General features: G+C 41.6%; 1 protein-coding gene across 1 annotated transcript in view; it reads right to left on the bottom strand.

Moving 5' to 3' along the window:
• The window catches only part of HUS1 (HUS1 checkpoint clamp component), a 32481-nt gene extending 6301 nt beyond the window's left edge, over positions 1-26180 (bottom strand). The window contains exons 1-7 of the mRNA XM_040353323.1: positions 25987-26180; positions 25621-25748; positions 20056-20232; positions 17834-17941; positions 12352-12426; positions 9272-9371; positions 279-410 (exon numbers count right to left, since the gene is read on the bottom strand). Of these exons, the coding sequence (XP_040209257.1) occupies positions 279-410; positions 9272-9371; positions 12352-12426; positions 17834-17941; positions 20056-20232; positions 25621-25748; positions 25987-26038 (772 nt within the window). The 5' untranslated portion in view covers positions 26039-26180. The remainder of the gene's footprint in view (positions 1-278; positions 411-9271; positions 9372-12351; positions 12427-17833; positions 17942-20055; positions 20233-25620; positions 25749-25986) is intronic.
• Between the last annotated feature and the right edge of the window lie 226 nt (positions 26181-26406).

The raw sequence follows: 26406 nt of genomic DNA, 5'->3' as shown, positions 1-26406 counted from the left end.
CCGCTAGCGGGGGTAAAACCGCCCCGCTAGCGTCCAAATAGCGCCACGAAATTGACAGTAAAGCGCCACCAAAAATAGCGGCGCTTTACCGCCGACGCCGCCCCTGTGTGAAAGGGGCCTTAGAGCAACCAACCAGTTACTGTATTGTGCATTAACTCGTTTTTAAACGAGGCTGTAAACAAATGGCAAAAAAAACAAAAATGGATAAGGCACACAAGTAAAAGGAAAAAAAATAAAACAGAATAGGCTCTTATATACATTTTGAAAACATAACTTACTACATATAGCTTTGTTAGGATTTACTTGCTGCCCTGCAAGAAACTGCAAAAGTTTTTTAATGTCAACTCTGGCTTCCGATAGGAGATCGGAGTCTCGTTCTGGAGTGCTATTCTGTGAAACGTCATCTGAGACTGCAATAGAAAGAAACAGAAAGATTTGTCACCGTAAAGTTATTCAGCATTTTACTTGTTAATTATAACTTTATAATAAAACGACTTTACGGATGTCAATATATAGCTGTAAAAACCTACCTTGCCCGCTTTTATGAAATTAACAGATAAACCCCAAACTTTTACAGTTTTACCCTAGCCAAAACTTAAATTTTTTATTTTTATTTTGTATAGCGCAAGTAAAGAGTATAGGTCAGGTTTATTATTGCTGGCCAATCATTGATGTCATCTGGACAGGAAGTGAAGGAAAATCTTTAAAGGGGTTGTAAAGGTTAGTTTTTTATTTTCTAAATAGGTTACTTTAAGCCAGTGCATTGTTGGTTCACTTACCTTTTCCTTCAATTTCCCTTCTAAATGTTTTTTTTCTTTGAATATCTCACTTCCTGTTTCTCCTCAGTAAGCTGTTCAGTAAGCTGTTCTAAATTACTTTCCACCGCTCGAATGATGGTGGAAAGCTTACTGAGGAGAAACAGAAAGTGAGAAAGTCAGACAAAGAAAAAAAACATTTAGAAGGGAAATTGAAGGAAAAGGTAAGTGAACCAACAATGCACTAGCTTAAAGGAACCAATTTAGGAAATGAAAGACGAACCTTTACAACCCCTTTAAAGCGATTGTATACCGTGTTTCCCCGAAAATAAGCCCGGGTCTTATATTAATTTTGGCAACAAAAGACACAGTAGGGCTTATTTTCGGGGTAGGTCTTACCATGTAATGTGCTGTCTTTTCTCCCCCTCTCTCTCCGTGCCTGACAGGAATCCCCAGTGTAAACGGAGTTAAAATGCTTGTAAAATCCTATAATCCACTCTATTACAGTAGTATATAATGTGTGTGTTTCTGTAATATAATTGTGCCAAATACCTTCGTTATAGCGCTGCTCTGTGCTTCTGTGACCCGCCGTAGCTCTTTTCCCCGCAATTATATTACAGAAACACACACATTGTACATTATATACTACTGTAATAGAGTGGATTATAGGATGTTACAAACATTTTAAACTAGGGCTTATTTTCAGGATAGGGTTTATATTGCAGCCCTCCTGGAAAATAATGCTAGGTCTTATTTTCGGGGTAGGTCTTATTTTGGGGGAAACACAGTAGTTATTTTTCTAACTTTTACCTACTAGGTAAGCCTAGAATAAGGCTTACCTGTAGGTAAAAAAAATATCTCCTAAACCTTTACGGCCCTGCAGCCACCGGACCTTGCCGGAAAGAAGTCCTCCGCTCGCATGCACGGGAGTGACGACATCGCGGCTCCAGCCACTCAGAGCGCTGGAGCCGCGATACCCGGAAGACACGGCGAGGCAAGATGTCATCTCCCTCGGCATGGACCAAGTAAGTTACTGATGCCTCGTTCTAATCTAAGGTAAGCATTTCATGAGCTAGTATGCGATGCATACTAGCTCATTACGCCTTTTGCTTTACAGGGTTAAAAAAAAAAAAAAAGTTCAGCGGGTTTACTACAGAAACACAGACAAAATAATCTGGCTGGGTTCTAACTTTTTTTTTTTTTTTTTTAAATAACCAGATTTTTTTTGTCTGTGGTCTTGACATCACTATTGTCAGCACAGGAAAATAGAGGAAATTTTCCAAAAGAGTAAAAACTGAGATTCTAGCCTTTACCTGCTCTATCTACAACTAAAATATGTGAGCTGGAGACACTTTCTGCACACCTACAACGCCTCCTTTGGGTTGGCTATCCGTAACCACTTACCCTCCGGAAGATTTTACCCCTCCAGCGATTTACCCAGCGATGCGCGGCCATGCAATACTGTGTACCCAAATGAAATTTATATATATGTAAAGAAAGACATTTTAGACATTTACTTTTGTTCACATAAATTGAGTTTTTTTTTTAGCATTTGATCACCACTGTTTTTTTTTAATTATTATTTACAAAATGAAAAAAGACCGAAATTTTGAAAAAAACAAACATTTTCTACTTTATTAGAAAACATATCCAATAAAATAAAATGTCTTCATAAATTTACACCAAAATGTATTCAGTTACATGTTTTTGTAAAAAATGTTTTCCAATAAGTATGTGAATTGGTTTGTGTAAAAGTCATAGCATCTACAAACTATGGTATGTACTGTATATTTAAAAATTGATCAGTTCTAATCTACCGATGGCCTATCTCATCTCTTGAGGCCCTTAAAATGCCAGGACAGTACAATTAGCTGTTCATAAAAAGAAAGCCATTCATGACACAGGTATCATGTGATCGCTGTGACCAATTACACCCTGTTCCAAATTATTATGCCAATGATATCTTTCTCATTTACCTAAATAATTGATGAAAACAGTCAGCATAATTTTCATGTTATCAACTATTAAGAGTACAATTCAAATTTTATTGAACAAACCTGCCAATAAGATTTTTATTTTTTAAACGTTACAATGCACTTATCCAAATTATTAAGCACAGTAATTTTCAAAACACTTTATAGGTTGTAAAGAGCTGAAAATTTTCATTTGTTGTGTTTGCAGCATATTTACTGAAATCAAAAAGCTATTTCAATCAAACTTTGAACAACTTTTTAAACAGGTCACGTTACATTTTAACATATGACCCTTTAGCAGCTTCACAAGTCATGCATTCATTGAACTTGGGAGTTTTTGGTTTCTGCTTGAATTTATTTGCAAGATGTCAGAATAGCCTCCCAGAGCTGCTGTTTGGATGTAAACTGCCTCCCACCCTCATAGATCTTTTGCTTGAGGATGCTCCAAGGCTTCTCAATAGGATTGAGGTCAGGGGAGGATGAAGGCCACACCATGACTTTCTCTCCTTGTATCCCCCATAGCAGCCATTGATGCAGAGGTATTCTTTGCAGCATGAGATGGTGCATTGTCATGCATGAAGATGATGTTATTACGGAAAGCATAGTTCTTCCTTCTGTACCAGGGAAGGAAGTGGTCAGTCAGGAACACCACATACTTTGCAGAGGTCATCTTTACATCTTCGGGGACCCTAAGGGGGCCGACCAGCTCTCTTCTCATGATTCCGACACAAAACATGACTCCACCACCGCCTTGCTGACGTTGCAGCCATGTTGGAACAGGGTGGCCGCCCACCAACCATCCACTACTCCATCCATCCATCTGGACCATCCAGGGTTGCACGGCACTCATCAGTGAACAGGACTGTTTAAAAATGAGTCTTCATGTATTTTTCTGCCCAATGCAGCCGTTTCTGCTTGTGAGCATTGGTTAGTGGTGGCCGAATGGAAGGTTTATGCACAGTTGCAAGACTCTGGAGGACGCTACACCTTGATGTCTGTGGGACTCCAGAGGCACCAGCAGCTTCAAATATCTGTTTGCTGCTATGTAATGGTGTTTTTGTAGCTGCTCCTCTTAAATCGATGCATTAATCTGGCAGAAATCTTCCTCAATGTGCCTTTATCTTTTACCCGTCTCTGTGCTCTGAATCTGCCACAAATCTCTTAAATAGTTCGATGATCACGCTTAAGTTATTGTAAAATATCTAATGTTTTCATACCTCGTCCAAGGCATTGAACTATTTCACTCTTTTCGGCAGCAGAGAGATCCTTTTTCTTCCCCGTATTGCTTGAAAATGGTGCTCTGCTTAATAATGTGGAACACCCTCCTTTAGCCCTCGTTCACACTGGGCTGCGGGAGTGAAGCCGTGCGAGTTCAGCTGAACTCCCGCTGGCAGTCCCGATTTCGGCCGCGATTTAAGAGACATCTGTGCAGGTTTCTGCACAGATGTCTATGTAAATCGCGGCCCGAAATCGCAAAAAGTAGTACAGGAACTACTTTTTGAAATCGGTGCAGCCCCGCACCAATTAGGATGGTGTCATTGCCGACAAATGGCGCCGATTTGAGATGCGATTTTACATGAAATCGCATCTCAAATCGAAGCAAATCGTACCCAGTGTGAACCTGGGCTTAGTAGTTTTTCCTTTAATTGGGCTCACCTGACAATCTAATTATCACAGGTGTCTGATATTGTTTTCAGTGATCAAAAGAGCCCTGAGACACAATGCCATCCATGAGTTAAACTGAAAAACTAAATATTTAATCTTTGTGACACTGAAATAGAACTTGCATAATAATTTGGAACAGGGTGTATAGCGAGTACCTGATACCCGGTTACAATAGTCACAGGACTGCTATTGGAAAAGGCAGAATCGCGTATAAATACATGGCTGAGCATGTAGCTGCAGCCCTGCCGCTGTAGAATGTATTGTGGCAGGGCCGCAAGTGGTTAAAGGAGAAGTCCAGCCAAAGCTTGTTTGGCAGAGCTTCTATGGATCACAGGAGTGCTATTCGTTTTACATTCAAGTGACCCGCTTTCAGCAGAGAGCGGTCTGAAGTCTGCAATTTGCTGACATCACAGAAACGGCTTATCCCCACCCCTCCACAGCTCATCGCTCCAGTTAGTGTGCGGGGGGGTCAGAGCAGAGAACTGCTGACTGACAGGGGTGTCCACAAGGCGGCAAATTTAAAGGGATGTACCTGTACGCCCATTTGCCTGGCCGTGCCATTCTGCCGATGTAAAAGTGCGTGCGGCGGTAGGCAAGTGGTTAAAGTAACACATTTCCAACAGAAATATAGGGGCAGCAATTTCTGCCCCATGCTCGCTCCAGAGTCCCACTGCTGCGTCCACTGACACAAAGAGACTCAGCACCGCCTCCCACGTCACCGGGTTTGACTGACAGCTAATCGCTCCCACTGCTATCAATCTGTCTAATGAGGAGAGAGACAGTGGCGGGAGCTGCTGTGCTTCGTTGTATCGGATGGGCTCAGGTAAGGAAAAGATGGGGTCTGGGGGTAGTTGCAGCAAACAAGGTTTTTTAGTTTAATGCATTAAACTGAAAAACCTTAAGGCTTTAGAACCAAGAAACTTAAGAGCTGATTATTCATTAAATTAAAATTTGGGCTTTAAGGCAAATGTTACAGTGGTAGGCAGTTTGGCACTGAACAGTGGGCCAAATTTCTCCACTATGATGGGACACTTCAGTCAACAGCTACAGAAAATGTTTAATCATTTACGTTTAAGCAGGTATTCACTGAAAATATTCATTTCGTTATACACACCCATCATTGCACATGTCATAATCTTATGAATCAAGGAAATTACATGAAAATTATAGAACAGTTTTCTCCCTCAGGCTGCACTCCTATATTTCAATCCACCTACAAAGCAGACACTGAAATATGAGTTGAAATTTGCAAAGCGGTTCTATAACCACATTTCCTTCATCTATTTTTATCACTTCTCATGAATGCCTAGGCTTCTGCAACCTTTACATGCTACATGTTCTGATTTCATAATCATGGCTTCAACCTGTAGTTCTTTATAAGCCAAGGCAGAACAGTAATGTAGTGCATTACAGTAGATTTATGGTTTCATACAATTACTGAATCTACTATGTAATCAATTTGTATTATTCAGCCTTCAATCCTATATTCTTGTATCATTTTACAGAAAATAGGTACAGCTGTTTGTTATACACAGTTGTTGTACAGCACCTTAAAGAGAACCTTGGGCCAGACTAAAGACATTCAATTAATTACCACTCTACCTATGTCAAGACAATATGGAAGCATTGTAAACACAGTGCCCCATGAGGAAGCGATATTTCGCGAAACCGGTTGGGCGGAATGTGTGTTGCATCGGATCACCCCCCGTTGATTGCATTATTTCCATACCTACTTGGACGGGTTGTTTTGGTTTGCTTCTGGCCGGAGCTCCAAACTGACATGCCTTTTTAACACTACTACCATGTAAGTGTGTTTTTGTCTTTTTTAATAAATTTTACTTATGGTTTTACACTATTGCGGCCCTTATGTGTTTTCCATGATACTCGGTAACCAAGTTTTCCATCCACTGGATCGAGACGGGGATTGGCTTTAAGCTTGGCCCATCTGCACTTTCAACTCCCACAGTGTTAACCTTATGCTTTCTGGGGTCCTCTTTTGATTAAGGGACCGCTGGAAATCTGGTAAGCGGATATAATAATCTTATGGTGGAGGAACCTTTTTCTATTGGATTGTCACTACAGCTTATGATCTACATTTGTAGACTTTTTTTCTTTTCATTGCACTGGTCAATAGGATCTACGTTGTTCTTCTAAGGACTTTGATCACTTTTTTCCTGTTTTTCACGTTTTGCATTATTCATGGACAATCATTTGTGACATGATTTCTGGTTATATTTATTTGTTTTTTAAATGTTAGCGCATCTTGTTTTTTTCCTATGTTACCACTGTTCAGATATTCACAGTAAGGTGCAGCTTTATTTGTTTACACATGAGCATTATTTAGGAGCATTGATTTGTTCTTTTTTAGTTTATTAGCGCAGTTGCTCCAAAATCTTTTTTCCATATAACTTTAAAACATTGCTGGGGATTCATGGATTTAAATGAATCTAGTGATATGCTTTGAAGAAATAATTGCTCACTGAATAATTACTTAGAACATAGGACCAGGGTTGATTTGTGTATGTGTCTGCACAAGTGCAAAGTCTTTCTTTATACATGCTTTTACAGTGCAAGGGATTTCCAAAAATAAAATAAAAAATACAGCTACACACTGTAAAGGTTTTAGGAGCCTGGAGGATGTTTTGAACAAGGGAATAGCTTAAAAATATAAATATATATATATATAAACAGGTTATACTTACCTGCTCTGTGCAATGGTATTGCACAGAGCAGCCTCAAACCTCCTTCTGTTTGAGCTTGCTATTGGGGTAAACCTGTGGGCTTGCGCTCAAGCTGGGCTGTTTTCTTCCATAGATACAAACAACGCAGCGCCCCCCCTCCCCCACTCCCCTTACAGGATTTGAATGACAGCAGCAGGAGCCAATGGCTCCAGCTGCTGCCTGCGAGGAAGGGAACACAGACCAGCCCCGTTGTAGCCATAAACAGGCAGACAAGTAAACAGGAAGGTGAAGGTGGGGGAGCAATACATTTACTAGGAAATGTTGTACCATAATGCAGGGAATGTATTAAGGCAAAAAATAAAAAATGTAACGCATTTAGAACCACTTTAACCACTTAAGACCCGGACCAAAATGCTGCTAAAGGACCTGGCCAGGTTTTGCGATTCGGAACTGCGTCGCTTTAACAGACAATTGCACGGTCGTGCGACGTGGCTCCTAAACAAAATTGGCGTCCTTTTTTTTCTCACAAATAGAGCTTTCTTTTGGTGGTATTTGATCACCTCTGCGTTTTTTATTTTTTGCGCTATAAACAAAAATAGAGCGACAATTTTGAAAAAAATGCGATATTTTTTACTTTTTGCTATAATAAATATCCCCCAAAAAGATATAAAAAAACGTTTTTTTTTCCCCTCAGTTTAGGCCGATACGTATTCTTCTACCTATTTTTGGTAGAAAAAAAAAATAAATAAATAATAAAAAAAAAAAATCGCAATAAGCGTTTATCGGTTGGTTTGCGCAAAACTGATAGCGTTTACAAAATAGGGGATAGTTTTATTGCATTTTTATTATTATTATTTTTTTTACTACTTATGGCGGCGATTAGCGATTTTTTCCATGACTGCGACATTATGGCGGACACTTCGGACAATTTTGACACTTTTTTGGGACCATTGTCATTTTCACAGCAAAAAATGCATTTAAAATGCATTGTTTATTGTGAAAATGACAGTTGCAGCTTGGGAGTTAACTACAGGGGGCGCTGTAGGGGTTATGTGTGACTACAACTGTAGGGGGGGTGTGGCTGTAGGTGTGACGTCATTGATTATGTATCCCTATAAAAGGGATCGATGACGCCGCCACAGTGAAGAACGGGGAAGCCGTGTTTACACACGGCTCTCCCCGTTCTTCAGCTCCGGGGACCGATCGCAGGACTCCAGCGGCGATCGGGTCCGCAGGTCCCGGAACTTTGGACCGGGTCGCGCGCCTGCGACCCACGGCTGGACAACAGCACAGGTACGTGCCATTCTGCCGACGTATATGTGCAGGAGGCGGTCCTTAAAGAGGAGTTCCACCCAAATTTGGAACTTCCTCTTAACCCACTCCTCTCCCCCTTACATGCCACATTTGGCATGTAATTTTTTTGGGGGGGGGGAGTGGGGGCTTCAGCACGAGTGGGACTTCCTGTCCCACTTCCTCCTTCCTGTAGGCGACTAAGCTTAATCGCCTTCAGGAAGTGGCTGCTGCGTCACAGGTCCTAGGCGATCTCCTGGCCAATTACACGGCGCGGCGCCGCTCGCGCAGTGCTGCTCGCGCAAGCGCAGTGGGTGCCCGGCCGTGAAGCCGAAAGCTGTCACGGGCCGGGTGACCACACTGAAAATGAAGACGCCGGCCGGAGAGGGGGGGGAGAGGAGCGGAGCCCCGGCCGGCGCGTCGCTGGAGCAGGTAAGTGCCTGTTTATTAAAAGCCAGCAGCTACACTTTTTGTTGCTGCCGACTTTTAATAAACATACAAATGGCTGGAACTCCCCTTTAAGTGGTTAAAAAAAAAAAAAACATAAAATGTATCTTTATCCCCTTGCAGTGCTGAGGGCAGATTAAATCTGACATTCTGTTCTCCCTCCATAACCAGTATGAGCTGCCTAAACATAGTTTCTCCATTGACTTGAATCAAGTAATCTTTATACTAGGCATAGGTGTTCACTGCAGAACTGTCAAATCTGTAGACCAAGGCAATGGAGTAACAGGGATAATTTGCTTTTTACCTTTTTTTTCCCCTCCTAGTCACCCTGCACATAAAGCTTTTTGTTGAATTATCCTTTAATGAAGTTTGGATGAATTTTTAATAGTACTTTCCCATCTCCACAAGAAAGAAAGTGTACATTGATTGAAAAAGAGAAGATTAATATTAAATCACTTACCCCAAGGAGGATTTCCTAAATCTTTGAAGTGAGTTGAAACAGATACCAAGTCAGTTTCTATTTTTAGGTTCATTTCTCCATTTCTATTTGCCTCAATAACCTTTGGAAAATACAAATATAACAAATATTGTAACCTGCGATAACCAGTACTACAATTTCTAAGTATGATCACATTCTGGGGTTAATTTACTAAAAAGAACATTATTATTATTATTCTTCTTCAGGATTTATTTACAGTTCCTTGAAAATATATTTATACCCCTTGAAATTTCCACATTTTGCCATGTTACAACCAAAAACATACAATGTATTTTATTGGGATTTTATTTGATAGACCAACACAAAGTGGCACACAATTGTGAAGTAGAAGAAAACTGATAAATTGTTATCAAAATGTTTTACAAATAAAATATGTGATAAGTGTGGCGTGCATTTGTATTCAGCCCATACTTGTAGAACCACCTTTTGCTGCAATTACAGCTGCAAGTCTTTTCGGGTTGTCTCTACCAGCTTGGCACATCTATAGAGTGTGAACTTTTTGCATTCTTCTTTGCAAAATAGCTCAAGCTCTGTCAGATTGGATGGAGAGCGTTTGTGTTTGACCTTTAAATGACATGGTTTTGGTAAATCTAAAGGAAAATTGTACAATGTATGGCCAGCCTAATTCTGCCATCAACAGGGAATGTGTTGGACACTTTCAAATGAGATCAATGTCTCCCTATGAAGAGCTAAGGTCTCATTTTGCAGCATGCCAACAGGACACAGGCTTTTTCTACTCTAGGTGTAGCAGACCGAGGCTGTTCATAAAGAAGATAAAACTAATACTTTAAACATATTTTGTTTGGATGCATCGGGAATGTACGGTATTTGACCAATTTAACCATTTCCAGTCTGGGCCAATTCTTGCACTCCTCTCCTACATGTAAAAAAAAAACAAAAAAAAAAACGTATTTTAACCACTTCCGCCCGGACCATATTGCTGGTCAATGACCGGGCCACTTTTTGCGATTCGGCACTGCGTCGCTTTAACTGAATTGTGCGGTCGTGTGACGTGGCTCCCAAACAAAATTGGCGTCCTTTTTTCCCCCACAAATATAGCTTTCTTTTGGTGGTATTTGATCACCTCTGCGGTTTTTATTTTTTGCGCTATAAACAAAAATAGAGCGTAAATTTTGACAAAAAAAAGGATATTTTTTACTTTTTGCTATAATAAATATCCCCCAAAAATATATTAAAAAAACGTTTTTTTCCTCAGTTTAGGCCGATACGTATTCTTCTACATATTTTTCGTAAAACAATAAAAAATAAATTGCAATAAGCGTTTGTTGATTGGTTTGCGCAAGAATTATAGCGTCTACAAAATAGGGGATAGTTTTATGGCATTTTTATTAATATTTTTTTTTTTTTTTACTAGCAATGGCGGCGAACAGCGATTTTTAATCGGTACTGCGACCTTATGGCAGACACTTGACACATTTTTGGGACCATTGGCATTTTTATAGCAATCAGTGCTATAAAAATGCATTGATTACTGTAAAAATGCCACTGGCAGGTAAGGGGTTAACACTAGGGGCGAGGAAGGGGTTAATTATGTTCCCTACATGTGTTCTAACTGAAGGGGGGGTGGGACTGACTAGGGGAAATGACAGATCGCTGTTCATACATTGTATGAACAGACGAACAGTCATTTCTCCCCCTGACAGGACCGGGATCTGTGTGTTTACACACACACAGCTCCCGGTTCTCGCTCTGCAAAGAGTTTTCAATTTTAATGCACAAAAACACAATATCATACACAACCGTTTGGTATAATATAAAATATGATGTTACGTCAAGTAAATATATACCAAACATGTTGCGCTTTAAAATTGGGTCCGCCTGCAGAACCTGCCAAATCACTGTACCTAAAAATGTCCATAGGCAACACTTAAAAACACTTTACAAATTACCAGTTTAAAGTTACACAGGAGGTCTGGCACTAAAATGTTTGCTCTGACATTTTCCGCGATACCTCACGTGTGGTGAGATCGCTGTTTACATATGTGGGTGGGACCTACATGCATGTTCGTAAATGTTTATAAGCACAGGGGAATAATAATGTTTTTATTATTTACATTTTTATGTTTTTTTAATTGTCACTTCCCCCCCCCCCCCCCCCAACTTTATTGCTATTACAACCACATCCCTTCCAATAGCATGGGGTGTGAACGGGCCTCTTTATAAAAGGGTACTGTGGCCTCACCTGGCCTCCAATGCAGCCGATCAGACACAGATCAGTCTGCTACTTCCCTGGCCAGTAAGGGCCAGGTAAACAAAGACTCAAAAACAGGAAATGACTAAATCCTCATTGCATTCTATTTCTGACGTCACACAGTGAGAGGAACATCCGTTCTTCTCACTGTGCGCTGAGAGCTGGATACCGCCGGTCGCAACCCTACCGGGCTCTCTCTGCTTGCACTGGATAGCCAGTTAAAGCGGCAGGAAGTAAAGGTAACCCAGTAGCTTGTTAGCCGCTCAGATTTCTTTTAGTTTGTGCAGAATCACTGGCCCTAAAAGAGGATATCTTGATCATTGCTGCAACGATGACAAAGATACCACCCTTCCCATCCAAGGACGTTTATAAATATACAGTGGATGGGAAGTGGTTAAACTAAAAGTTCACTTGTTATTGCATTCTGACAACGGGTATACTTTCCCACCATCAAAATACACTCATCAGAACTCTGGGCTATAGCCGGCGGCACTGGTCAAGTGGAAGTTTAACAGGCTGGTTGACCTCTCGATTGACTGCTGTGTAACCAGCCTGCCCAGAGATGTATTGAAATTTGGCCAGTCCCTGCTCTACCAATCGAATTGCGATCCATCTATGGCTGGCTTTAGCCTTCCAAATTAACTGCTTCTAGCGGACTCAGTAGGCTGCTTCATAAAATAGATCTAGATGTATTTTAAAAGCATAAAAATTGTATTAAATATTTGTAAAAAAAAAAAAGCTATTTTTGCATTTTTTTCCGACTTTTTTCAAACAATATGCTTGTATTCCAATTCCTAAAACTGAAAATCACCAAGTGAGCAGAACTTACTATAAAATTGCTTAAATTCTTCATTCTCTCAACAACACTCTTCATAGTTTTTATTGCTGGCAAATATATGCTTACCTAAGTAGATGAAAACAAAAATATTAATGTAGTCAATACAGTAAAATATAGCTTGAAAAATTGTTTCATTTAAATGCCTTTCAAAACCTAAAGTCCAACTTTGTTAATTTGTTTTGTACATACCAAGTTGTATTAGATTAGTGGTCAACTTGAAATCAACAGAGGGCCTCAAGTGCGGTCCCCAGACACTTCCAGAGTGCCACACAATAGCCTCTTGTGCGTTGAGGTGTATGGCTTCTAGTGAAGCAAAATTAATGAGTTTTACAGCATCTCAACAGCCTAAAACTGTGGTCCTGCTGCATTTTTTACATTGTACCGTGATGCAAACTGAAGAAAAAGTTAGGGTCATCGTCGATGTCAGTGGCGCATTGTGTCAGGAAGAGTTAGACAATAGCAAACAAAAAAAGTGACTAGTCTGATACAACCCCTCCCACTCCCAACATGACTCAGCTCTGTAACAATTATACAAGGAGTAGGACCCGTATGCCTCAATGAACTCAAAGAAAAGGAGTACAAAAATCCTATTTGTTTAACATTAATTGAGGAACACAGGATTCAGAGATATTGGTATGTTCAAAAGCAGTCAATTGAACGTGTGGACAACACAGCAAACAAGTCCACAAAAAACTGCTGCCTGAAGGAACTTTCATGTGAAGCTACCATCAGATGAGGCCTGAATACTCTTCTGGGACAATGTGGAGAACAGAAGACCAGGTGACAGCCTTGCAAAATCTGGGAAACAATTGCAGGATGCCAAAAAACCCAAGAAGTACTTACAGAGCTAGTGGGGTGTATTGTGATAGGAAAGGGGAGAAAGTGATCTTTAACCACTTCAATACCATGCACTTACACCCCCTTCCTGCCCAAGCCAATTTTCAACTTTCTGCGGTGTCACCGTTTAACCAGTTAAGGACCGCCTAACGCCGATATACGTCGGCAGAATGGCACAGGCACATACAGGTACGTTGCCCTTTAAGTGTCCAGCCGTGGGTCGCGCTGGCATGCTTGCGATCTGGTCCGAAGCTCCGTGACCGCAGGACCCGATCGCCACTGGTGGCCCGCGATCGGGTCACAGGAGCTGAAGAACGGGGAGAGGCGAGTGTAAACACACCCTCCCCATTCTTCTCTGTGGCAGTGTCACTGATCGTCTGTTCCCTGTTATAGGGAACGACGATCAGTGACGTCACACCTACAGTCACGCCCCCCTTAGGGCACACTTAACCCCTTAGCGCCCCCTAGTGGTTAACCCCTTCACTGCCATTGTCATTTTCACAGTAATCAGTGCATTTTTATAGCACTTTTCGCTGTAAAAATTATAATGGTCCCAAAAATGTGTCAAAATGCTGATCGCCGCCATTACTAGTAAAAAAAAAAAAAAAATATTAATAAAAAATACCATTTTGTAAACGCTATAACTTTTGCGCAAACCAATCAATAAACGCTTATTGTGATTTTGTTTACCAAAAAAAAGGTAGAATACATATTGGCCTAAACTGAGGAAAACATTTTTTTTTATATATTTTTGGGGGATATTTATTATAGCAAAAAAGTAAAAAATATAGCATTTTTTTCCAAAATTGTCGCTCTATTTTTGTTTATAGCGGGAAAAAAAAAAAAAAAAAAAAACGCAGAGGTGATCAAATACCACCAAAACAAAGCTCCATTTGTGAAAAAATAAAAATAAAACAATGAATGCCATTTTGCTTGGGAGCCACGTCGCAGGACCACGCAATTGTCAGTTAAACCGACGCAGTGCCGAAACGCAAAAAGGGGAAGGGTCCTTAACCTGCATAATGGTCAGGGTCTTAAGTGGTTAAATGACAAATGCGCGTTCATGCTACACTGTAACCAAACTGATTTTTTTTCATTTTGTTCCCACAAATAGAGCTTTCATTTGGTGGTATTTGATCACCTTCGCCTTCAGAAAGCCTCAACATTACCTTGTCACCAAGACAGGGCCGCCAGTTCAGACATGAACCCTGTGGAGGTGATGGCGATAAGGAAGCCAACCTTTTTAGTAGGTGTGGTAAAGGGGAGAGGGCAGTTTTTGAAGTGCTGTAAAAAAACAATGGAGTGATAAGAGAATGTATGGGAGAGCCACATGAGAAACATCCTGTACAAAAGTTCTTAAAGAATGGGAAGCTAGCAATCTCTGGAATAAGACTGCAAGTGCTAAAATTTAAGACTGGATGACACTGAGGGCTAAATGTTGATCCAGGGCTAATTGTAGAGCAGTCAAGACAGGTTCCAACTAAATAATTTTTGGAAAGAACATTAATTTCCTCACATTAACGGAGTATGCCTTCCATGCATGATGGCAGACCTAGCAGGTTGTGGATTTCCTGACATTGTAGAAATCGCTGATTCAGTGAGGCCTCTTATCTTTCATGGCCTGGGCTTCAACAGCCATACCGTTAAAGCCTGCAACCGTTAATCAGAATCTGAAAAAACCCATGGAGTGTCTACCAGAAATCTAATTAGGTAGAATACCACATCTACCTGAGCATCTTGATCCTGCAAAGCAGACAAGGAAGAAAATGCATATATCAGTACTGATCCCACTGCTTCTTCCAGAGAATCTCTGTACCTGGACACAAACCTGGAGGCCAGGAGGTCCACATCCAGTGTCGTGGTAAATTCCACTGCCACTAGCCAAACAATGCAGGTTTGTTGGGGTGAGGCATGACTGGATGAGGCGAGAGTGGAACTTTAATTTGTAGCCCGTGGAAACCACTCTCATACCCAGGGCTGTCTAACCAGATGTCCACAAAGGCTAACACAAAGATGCAAAGTCACCAGCACTCCAAATAAAAGCCTAATGTGATGCTGGCTTCACAAAAAAAAAAAAAAAAACACATAAAATGCGTTTATTTGGAGTTATTTTGCACCTGTGTATCTGGTTCTGGCACATTAGCATTCACTTTAAACACCCATCATTAAAAGGCTGAGTACTGCGAGGTGTGCATTTTTTATTTAGACTTTACTAGACTAACAGATGTCCCCTACTATGGAAAGTAGGAGAATCCATTTAAGTTTAAGAAGACTTGTCGGTTTGGGGGATTTAGAGGCCCAGGACTTGTATTTGAACTGGGCTCCAGGGCTTGGGTCTGGCCTAAAAATGTAAAGCGTGGGAGTAATAAAATTAACACTTCTTGGTCTCAGGAGGTAGTGATGGTGGATTGGGAGGCTTTATGATGGTGTCCAATGCAGCTGTGAGGATACACTGTCCCATAAAGAACATGCATAGGGTACACTTTTAACATAGCTCCCCAGACCAACAGGTTTATGGATAGCAGACTTATTCAGGAAACAAGACTGCAGATATCCACGTACTAGTCAACAGTACTCGGTAGCTCACAGCATTAGCTCCAAATGCTCAACAAATAGGGGATCAGAGCAAAAGGGAAACCAGATTTATTTTTTAAGTTGCATTCATTCCCTAAGTCCAGCAGACTAACATGAGAACCAATCCTGGAGGGCCAGTGAAAGAAAACAAGATTTTGGAAAGGATCTCCAAAATGTCCAATCCAGCAGGGGTCTACACATAGTGGCTAGCTAAAGCAGTGTGTAGAAAAAAACTTGAGTAAATATAAAAGAGAAAAAAGAAAAAAAAAAAAAAAGAAAAAAGGGAAGCAAGACTAGCAACAAAATAAGATTTCTCAGTAGAAAGTGCCCATCCTTCTAGGACACTAGCAAAAAAACAGAGGCATGCTGGGAGTGGGAGGGGTTTTTCCAGGTTGTTTAGCCCAGTGTCCAAATTCTCCTGTAGGTGGTAGTACAAACCAAATCTCTAAATTCTGTGCTTCTCAATGACCGACAAAGAAATACATTTTCTAGTAAACAGTAGAGGAAATATTAAAATAAAATTACTTCCTGTCTAGATAAGCATCAGATATAACAGGAATGGAACACAAAAACTCATAATTGTGTAGGAGTACACAGAGTATTTAAAAACTTAGACATTCTAACTCTTACCTACTGTATCCAAAACAAAATACAGTGTTGGCTGGAGTTAGATCCCTTTCCCACTGGATGCCTTTTTCAGGCGCTTCAGCGCAAAACATCGCAAAAGTAAAGTGCCTGAAAAAAGCCTCAGCTGCAATCCCAGTGTGAAAGAACTCAAGCTTTCACACTGGGGCGTGTCCTGTCGGGGCATCAAAAAAAGTCCTGCTAGCAGGTACTTCTTCTAAAAATAGCAGCGCTTTACTACCGACGCCCAGGCTCTTTCAGTGTGAAAGCACTCTTATATACATGAACAAACATATTCAACAATGGCAATAGGCCAGATCCATCAAGCTGTTTTAAATGATAACGCATGTAAACCTGGCAAAAATGGTGTAGTGGAAGTTACTAGATTAGAAATTATGCATCTTCTACATTGCCAGTTTTTTTTATAAATAACTAGAGAAATGGCTGGGGAACAAGGCATGTTGAACTTGCCTGGATATTCTTTTTTGGATCCCAGTGTGTTTCTGAGAATCAGACCCGTAAAAGTGGTCCATCGGAATTAAATCTTTCACAATATAAAGTGGATTAGTGCTTTAACTGTTAACATATTACATCTTAAAGCGGATGTGCCACTAAACAAATATATTAAAAGCCAGCAGCTACAAATACTGCAGCTGCTGACTTTTAATATAAGGACACTTACCTGTCCTGGAGTCCAGCGGTGATCGCAGCAGATGACGAGCCGATCGCTCGTCACCCTGCTGCTCCCCCCTCCATCCACGGTGAGGGAACCAGGAAGTGAAGCGCTCCGGCTTCACTGCCCGGTTCCCTACGGCGCATGCGCGAGTCGCGCTGCGCCCGCCGATTGGCTCCCGCTGTGTGCTGGGAGCCGAGTGTTCCCAGCATACAACGGGGGACGGACGGGAAGGGGAAAAAAAACCCGTCCTTTGCCCGTATCGTAGGGCCGGAAGTGGGTGCAGATACCTGTCTGTAGACAGGTATCTGCACCCCCCTCCCCCCTGAAAGGTGTCAAATGTGACACCGGAGGGGGGGAGGGTGCCGATCAGCGGGACTCCACTTTAGAGTGGAGATCCGCTTTAACTAATTAATTTCAGTTTTTATGTCGAATTAAAATCTATACTTCACATTTCACGAATCCAATCTACATTAAAGAATAGTTTGTTAATGTAAACAAATAAAGTTGCAGCATACAATTATTGCTATACTATTACAGTTTGCTTTTTATATCATACTTTTTGTAGTACGATTGTTAAGAATCGTTTTCAAGTTTCAAAAAAGTAAAAATCGCAATTTACAGTAGATTTAGATTTCATGCTTTCTCTTATTAAAGTAACAGTAAGAAAACCCAAAAGGTAGATCAAAAATGGGGGGGGGGGACTTTATATGAGATGCGATTTTAGCAATATGCAATTAAATATAAAACCCAAAAGGTACTCACATCAAAGTCTGGTACAGTAGGTTCTTTAAAGTCATTCCACAGCCTTCTGGGAATGACGCTCACAGGAATATCATGTGTAACAATACGACTGTTGAGTGATAAAGAAGGCTACAAAAAAAAAAAAAAATTGAAAATTAAACACTTTCACAATATTTTTAACATTAGATGACTTCTAAAGCCTGAGAGCATTCTGAACTTTGGCTAATGTAAAAAAAAAAATTGAAATTATTTACTAGCTGTATAAGCGATTTTAGGAACTACCATTGGTTTCTTCTGTGCTCTTTGCTTTAAATTTAAACTTAAAAGGCTAATGAACTAAACATTTCCACCTCGTCTGTCCAAATGTGGCTTAACCACTTTAATACAGGGCACTATCATCCCCTTCCTGCCAGGACAATTTTCAGCGCTGTCACATTTCGAATGACAATTTCGCGGTCATGTAACACTATATCCAAACAAAATGTTTCTTATTTTTATTTTATTTTTTAAACAGATAGAGCTTTCTTTTGGTGGTATTTATTCACCACTGGATTTTTTTATTTTTTGCTCAACAAACCGATTTCTAATTCGGTTGCCACAGGCTCTGCCCGGCCTTCAGATTCTGGCATAGTACAGTCTAGTTTTCCACTCATGTGCAAGCACACGGAAGGTTTTGGACTACCCTGGTAATAGTCTTGGCTCATGCATGGGAAACCCTACATGTGTGCAGATGGCTGGGGAAACTGGCACATGTGCAGATATGCCCCAGGTCTCTCTCAGGGTCCAAGCCCTGCAGAACAACTGCGCACATGCAGGGGGCAGAGAGAAAACATCTCCCCTAGGTGAGAAATATGGAAGTGCTGCTTTATTAAAATTAAGACACAATAAAATTAATAAAAGGCATAAATAAAATGTCCATTTGTTAGGGACAGAGGGGAGAGGAGGAAGGGTAGCACAACATGACATTTATGCCTTGTTTCCACTGAACGGAACGGTTTGGGTCAGTATGTTTGGAACGGTTTAGAATGGACCGGTCTATTCTCGTGAGTGTTTCCACTGCAAATCGGAACCATACAGGATTTAGGAAAAATGCTTAGAGCGTCCACCAATCAGTGAGATGTATTTGTAGGTCCGCCCTAATGGAACCGTTCCATTTCTATGGCCCCACATCTGAAGCAGGACCCAGAATGGTCCGGTACGGTTCGCTTTTATAATGGAAACACCCAAAATAGCGTACCGATCCGCTCAGTGGAAACGAGGCATTAGTGTGAAGGTCCGCTTTGAAAAAATCCTCTCTAAAGTGACTGTGCTGTATCTCTTTATTTCTCCCCATAAAAAAACAACAATCACCACTGTGACTCTACTGCATGCAAACTTTATGTGTCCCCCACATCAATGCTTGCCTAAATCTGTCATCTCTTGACCCTTAACTTAAAGCGGAACTTCACCCAAAATGGAAAGTTCTGCCTGTCTGCCATCTCCTTCTCTATCACTTTTGACACTAAAAAAATTTCAGGGGAGGAGGGTGTACCTGGTTTTCCAAGTTCAGCACCCCACCCCCCCTTACCCCGCAGCCTTCTTGGACACACCACAGGTCCCAGAAAGCTGCAGAACCATTCACAAAGAGCAGAGCAGTTCGTACATGCTCAGTGGGAAGCCAGCTGTGAGGTCGCAAGCAGTAACGGCCAGCTTTCCAAAGTAAACATGCCGGCGCCTGTACCTGAAGACAGCCGAAGAGCCGGCTCGGGCGAGGACTGCGCTTGATCCCTGGACAGGCAAGCGTCCTGTTATTTTTTTTTCGACTGAAGAAAGATTAATAAAGATTTAATGTGTTTGTTTTATATAAAGTCACTGGTGAACCCCTCCATCCACCATCTTAATTCTCTTCACTCTCGGCTCACATTTTTGTTAAGGCACCTCTGAATGCAGCAGCTTGGCTGCTACTAGGACTGACATTTGTTGATGTTATTACTGCAGGGCTTGCTGGAATTGAGGAAGCAGTACCTATGGGCCTATTGTGAAAAGAACCCTCAGCTTTTGCTTCATTAAATTTTGTGGATCTGTGCTTGCCCTGCTTCTCCGGCTGTGTATTGATAATTACCCTAGCTCTGATATCAGGAAACAAAGGTCTGAAAGATGGCTGCCTCCAACAAACACAGAATTAAAAAGTCAGTAAGCAGTCATAACCTATATTCAGTACATTTAAAACAGTAAGTACCTTGAAAGCTAGTTAGTTTGCTTACCAGCTCTACTGCCACTGTAAGACAAGGGCAATGCTTATTTGTAAGCTTGATTTTTACAGCCTTGGCATTTTGCGCTGTTTTTAAAGCTCGAGAAACATTTTCAGGTACCAGTTCCAAATAAATCTCATTTTGCTCCTGGGATACTCCTTCCATTTGAAATTCGTCAAAGAAATTTGCCTGAAAAAGGAAAACAAACTAACTGTAACCATTGCCTGACAGGCTTCTGCAAACAGTGAGTTTATTTTAAAGTTTAATTGATTGTTGACAGTGGGAGTGCTACACGTGCCCAAAAAATAATAATCAAAAGTGCACAGGGCATGTGTAGTATGTCTTGTTCTTTTGCCCCGCTGCCACTTCCCTGCAATTATCTGCTGTCAAAATGACTGCTGGGAGTTACTGTGTAAATTCAGCAGATATGTACATAGTTACGAAGCTAAAAAAATAAAACACACAACGAATAGAAAACATCCATATATGCAATCTTATACCCACAGCTGATCCAGAAGGCAAAAACAAAAAACGATGATCAAATTGGCTCCATAGGGGAAGAAATTCCTTCCTGATCCCTCAGGAGACAATCATATTTTCCCTGGATGAACAAGCCCTGGTGTTATTACCTATAAATGCTAGTATCCAGCTACATTTTGTGCATCTAGGAATGCAATTAGCTTTTTTTAAAACAATCTACCGAGCTGGATAAATCAACACCAAGATCACTATATGGGCCACTTATGTATTTATACATGGTGATTATATTCTCTTTTAAAAAGGAGAAGTTCACCTTTGTAAAAATAACCACTTGCCGACCACCACACATGTTTTTACGTCGACAGAATGGCACAGCTGCGCAAATGGGCGTATACATACATCCCCTTTAATTTGCCACCGTGTGGTGGCGCGCTCCTGACCCTGTCACGAGCTTCATGACCATGCCCGTGGGACCCACGGACTCGATCTCCACCGATGTCCTGCGATCAGGTCACAGAGCTGAAGAATGGGGAGAGGTCAGTGTAAACACAACATCTCCCCGTTCTTCCTAGCGACATGTCACTGATCGTCTGTTCCCTGTCATCGGGAACAGCGATCAGTGACATGTCACGGCAAGCCATGCCCCCCAACAGTTAGAATCACTCCCTGTATTTTTAGAGCACTGATCGCTGTAAAAATTACAATGGTCCCAAATTGGTGTCAAAAGTGTCCGCCATAATGTCACAGTCACGAAAAAAAAAAAAAAAAAAAAAAAAAACGCTGATCGGCACCATTACTAGTAAGAAAAAAAAATTATTAATAAAAATGCCATAAAACTATCCCCTATTTTTTAGACACTATAACTTTTGCGCAAACCAATTAATAAACGTTTATTGCCAAAAATATGTAGAAGAATACGTATCCACCTAAACAGAGGAAAAAAATATATATTTTTTATATATTTTTTGGGGATATTTATTATAGCAAAAAATATTTATTTAGTTTTAAAAATGTCGCTCTATTTTTATTTATAGCGCAAAAAATAAAAACATGTACGCCCTTGTGCCCAGCGGTGCTATTCTGCAGACGTACATCGGCGTGTGGCTGTCCTCAAGCGGTTAAGCATCTCAAAGTTCAGAGCAAGGAAAAGGACAGGGCATCCCTGCAGTGTAGATTTCTCCAGGATCCAGCTGTCTGCACATCGTAGGGCATACTTCTTTAATCATCCTTTATTTGATTTTAAACAGCGAAAAACAGAAATTCACAAAGACCCGAGAGGCATTCCTCTGGTTTAACCCTCTCATTTACATAAGTCAGGGATATCAACATACAATTCATCAAAACAAAAAAAATAGAACTCAAAGAAACATTTCCCCAACATATCATTCCCATGAATACACAAGGAAGAAAACAATCGCCATACATTTTAGGTATTCTTATCTTATCCTAATTCCCTTCCCCTCTATCTGTTATTTGAGGGCCGCTCTTTGATCTGATAACACCTTCTTTGAAATAATACTATTTGTCCCTTTCCTAGCGGGATCCCCATGTCCCGCCAGAATCAGGGCAGTTAAACTGTCTCTCTCTGTTTCGCTTTACTTTACCTCCCTTATACCCCCCTTCCGTAATCTGTCCCTCCAAAAAAAACACACTAAAAACAAAAACAAAAACAAAAAAAAAAAAAAAAAAAAGGAAAGCAAAGAAGAAAGTTTGTCTCCCCCCCTGACCCCACAGCGGCCCCCCCTTCTCAATCCGCATCCATCAGGGCCTTTCCCTCCTCCGAATATCTAAATATATTCCATTCCTCCCATGTTTCTAGATATATCTTCCGCTTCTGCCTTGAAGTCCATACTAGGTCCTCCATTCTATTCAGGTCTTCCACTCTAGTAAGCCACATCTTTACGGATGGAGCCCGTGCCCGCTTCCACAGTCCTGGGATGCAAGCCCGGGCCGCGTTCAATAGATGGCACACAACTGATTTCCTGTATTGCCTCACTGATATCTCCACATTTTGTAATATAAAAAAAGACCACTCCTCTGGTAATTGTTCCCTACAAAATCTTTGGGTTATTTCCCTGACCTTTCTCCAATAGCTTAGAATCTTGGGACAGGCCCAAAAGATATGCATCAGGGTTCCTCCTTTCTTACCACATCTCCAGCACCTGTCTGTTGTTTCTGGGAAACATTTATTCAGTATCTCCGGGGTCCGATACCACTGAGATAGTATTTTATAGTTCATCTCTTGTGTCTTTATACACATGGATGTTTCAAAGATATTTCTTACTATCTTAGTCTTTTGATCTTCTGTGAAGGGTTTTCCCAAATCCCGTTCCCACCTATTAAAGAAGGGCATTTGATCATCCTCTGTTGGGGTATTTAATAATTCACCAATTCTTGATAGGGAGTGTCGTAAGATCCCTCCCCCACTACAGTATCTCTCGAACCGTGTCATTCTTCGACCATATCTAGCTGCCGGTTTTAGAGAGTCCAGAAAATGACGCAATTGGAGAGATCTCCAGAAATCCAACTGGTAAGGAAAGACTTCCCCTTCCAACTCCTGCCTGGTAATCCATCCACCTTCCCTCAAAAAGTGCGATGCTTGGAACCACCCTTGCTCCATCAGTTTACTAAAGGGTCCGTTCATTAACCCCGGTTCAAACTGCGGGTTTCCCAAAATTGGAAAAAGTGGTGAGTCCTCCGTGGACAGTACCCCCCTCACGTAGGGCATACTTCATTACAGGTAAGTAACGTGACTTTTTTAAACCGGAGTTCCGGACACATTTTTTATTTTGTATGTAATCAAGCCAAGCATAATGCAGTAATAAAAAATCGATTATAAAAGGTTATTAGTGGATGTTGCTTAACCACTTAAGGACCACCGCATGTACATATACGTCCACAATATGGCACGTACAGGCACATGGGCGTATAGGTACGTCCTCGCCTATTAGCGGGTCCGATCGGGACCCCCCCCGCTACATGCGGTGGTCGGGTCCGCTCGGGGAGCGATCCGGGACCACGGCGCGGCTATTTGTTTATAGCCGCTCCGTCGCGATCGCTCCCCGGAGCTGAAGAACGAGGAGAGCCGTGTGTAAACACGGCTTCCCCGTCCTTCACTATGGCGGCGCATCGATCGCGTCATTCCCTTTATAGGGAAGACACGATCGATGACGTCATTCCTACAGCCACACCCCCAAACAGTTGTAAACACATACTAGGTGCACCCTAACTCCTACAGCGCCACCTGTGGTTAACTCCCAAACTGCAACTGTCATTTTCACAATAAAGAATGCAATTTAAATGCATTTTTTGCTGTGAAAATGACAATGGTCCCAAAAATGTGTCAAAATTGTCCGAAGTGTCCGCCATAATGTCGCAGTCACGAAAAAAATTGCTGATCGCCGCCATTAGTAGTAAAAAAAAAATAAAAAATAAAAATGCAATAAAACTATCCCCTATTTTGTAAACACTATAAATTTTGCGCAAACCAATCGATAAACGCTTATTGCGATTTTTTTTACTAAAAATAGGTAGAAGAATACGTATCGGCCTAAACTGAGGAAAAAAAAATGTTTTTATATATGTTTTTGGGGGATATTTATTACAGCAAAAAGTAAAAAATATTGCTTTTTTTTCAAAATTGTCGCTCTATTTTTGTTTATAGCGCAAAAACTAAAAACCGCAGATGTGATCAAATACCACCAAAAGAAAGCTCTATTTGTGGGGAAAAAAGGACGCCAATTTTGTTTGGGAGCCACGTCGCACGACCGCGCAATTGTCTGTTAAAGCGACGCAGTCCCGAACTGTAAAAACACCTTGGGTCTTTAGGCTGCATATTGGTCCGGGGCTTAAGTGGTTAAAGCGGGGGTTCACTCAAAAATATTTTTTTTAACATTAGATTCAGCCGAGTTGTCAGAATGACATTTTATCGACGTACATACCGTATTTTCACCGCTGCTTACGGGTATGTCTTCTGCGGGACTGGGCGTTCCTAATTGATTGACATCCTTCCGACCGGCATACAGCGCGTCACGAGTTGCCGAACGTCGGTGTGCAGGCGCCGTATAGAGCCGACTCGCAGTCCAGCTTCTTTCGGCAACTCCTGACGCGCTGTATGCGACGGTCGCAAGCCTGTCAATCAATTAGGAATGCCCAGTACCGCAGAAGACATACCCGGAAGCGGCGGTGAAAATACGGTATGTATGGCGATAAAATAAAAAAAAAACAGCCGATTGTCATTCTGACAACTCGGCTGAACCTAATGTTAATTTTTTTTTGGGGTGAACCCCCCGCTTTAAGTATATGCGTTATACTCAAATTTTTTTACCGGCCGTTGCCATCATGATTGTGGGCACGTGAAGCCCAATCAATATCTCTTCCGGGATAAGAGTTGGAGAGGTGCTTGCTGAGTAACCAGCATGCACCTCTCGATCTCACGCATGCACGATTCACGGGTGCCCGTAGCGACGATTGTTTCTAAAGTTGCCATAACAACGGACGGCGACAGAGGAAGGTCCCTCTCCGTTGTTATGGCAACCACCTTAAATCGCGTTATTTCCTGTCTGGAAATAACGTGATTTTTGGATCATAGTAATACCCACAGACTCCTGGGAAACAATGACTCACATTTCCCAGGAGCACAGGCTAGGGAGGAAGTGACGAGTAAGGATGAGCTGCATGGTATACGTGCAGAGCCCGTCAGGAAGTGTGCACAGCGCTGCGCTAATCACAGCCAGGGAGACATTGTCCCGATGCTCGCTGCAGAGATCGGGAAATGTCTCCCTGGCTGTGATTAGCGCAGTGCCGTGCCATTCGAACACGCTGGAGCTCATCCTTAGTGACGAGGGGCGCTGAGGACCACGTAGGGGCAGATTAGGACTACATAGCAACAGGGCGTTTCTGGTAAGTATATACACATATATATATATATATATTTACATAAATAAAAATCCTCCAAATGTTTCTTTATAGGTTTTAAGGAGTCCGAATATGGGGGGAAAAATAAATAAAAATCAGGGTGGAACTGCGCTTTAAGATAAACTTTCTTTGAAAATCATTGGAGTCCTTCAGGGGGAAAATATTTGTTTGCGGAATTACCTGGCAAAGCTCACACCACATGCTGACGCCTCCATTAGCCACCTTGTCGGTAAGAATGAAGTAAAGGTTGTCCGGTGTAAGTCGTAAGGTGCAGGACTTGGTCAGCTTTGTGATTGTGTTCACAACCCCTGTATATGAAAGAGTGAAAGGGAAATGAAAACACTCAGAACACACTGCACTTCTTTCTACACATAATTAGCCATTTCCTTTCATCTCCTTCCTATAGATCCCACTTATAGTAATCAGTATGAGATACAACAAGCACACTGTGAGAACAAGTGAGGGGATCTATGGGGAAGCTGCAGGGCTTGCCCATAGATCATTGGGAAGAACAAGTCACTCTAGGTCCCAGCATTGGATACAGACGTGTGAAGTGGTTCAGGCAGCTGACATCTACGATCTTGCAGCGGAACCTCATGGCGACATTAACCCCTTCTTTTTCTTCTACAGGTGTCTGTCCGCAGATACATTTCACTGCAATCCAATACGAAGCTATGCTTTACTCTGCACTGCCGTGAGCGGCAAATGGAGATGACGTCACTGCCGTGTGACCAAGTTCAGCAGAGACCACGTGCTCTCCTGTTATACTGTGTGAGCACTGGCAGAAGAGGGGACAGGAATGCTGCGCAGCTCCATATGATAGGCATGCTGGAGATGGGTTATTGGTAAGAGTGGTAGTACGTGATACAAAGTGAACATGAGGTAAAAGTACTGTGCTGTCTGTAATGTGTATCTGAGTCATACATGGCACACATAATTCACACGTGTCAATTACACAAGTTCTGT

The sequence above is a fragment of the Rana temporaria genome, chromosome 5 (genome assembly GCF_905171775.1).
Source record: "Rana temporaria chromosome 5, aRanTem1.1, whole genome shotgun sequence".
NCBI classification, from domain to species: Eukaryota; Metazoa; Chordata; class Amphibia; order Anura; family Ranidae; genus Rana; species Rana temporaria.
The sequence above is the reverse complement of the archived record's forward strand: the minus strand, read 5'-3'. Positions and strand labels throughout refer to the sequence as shown.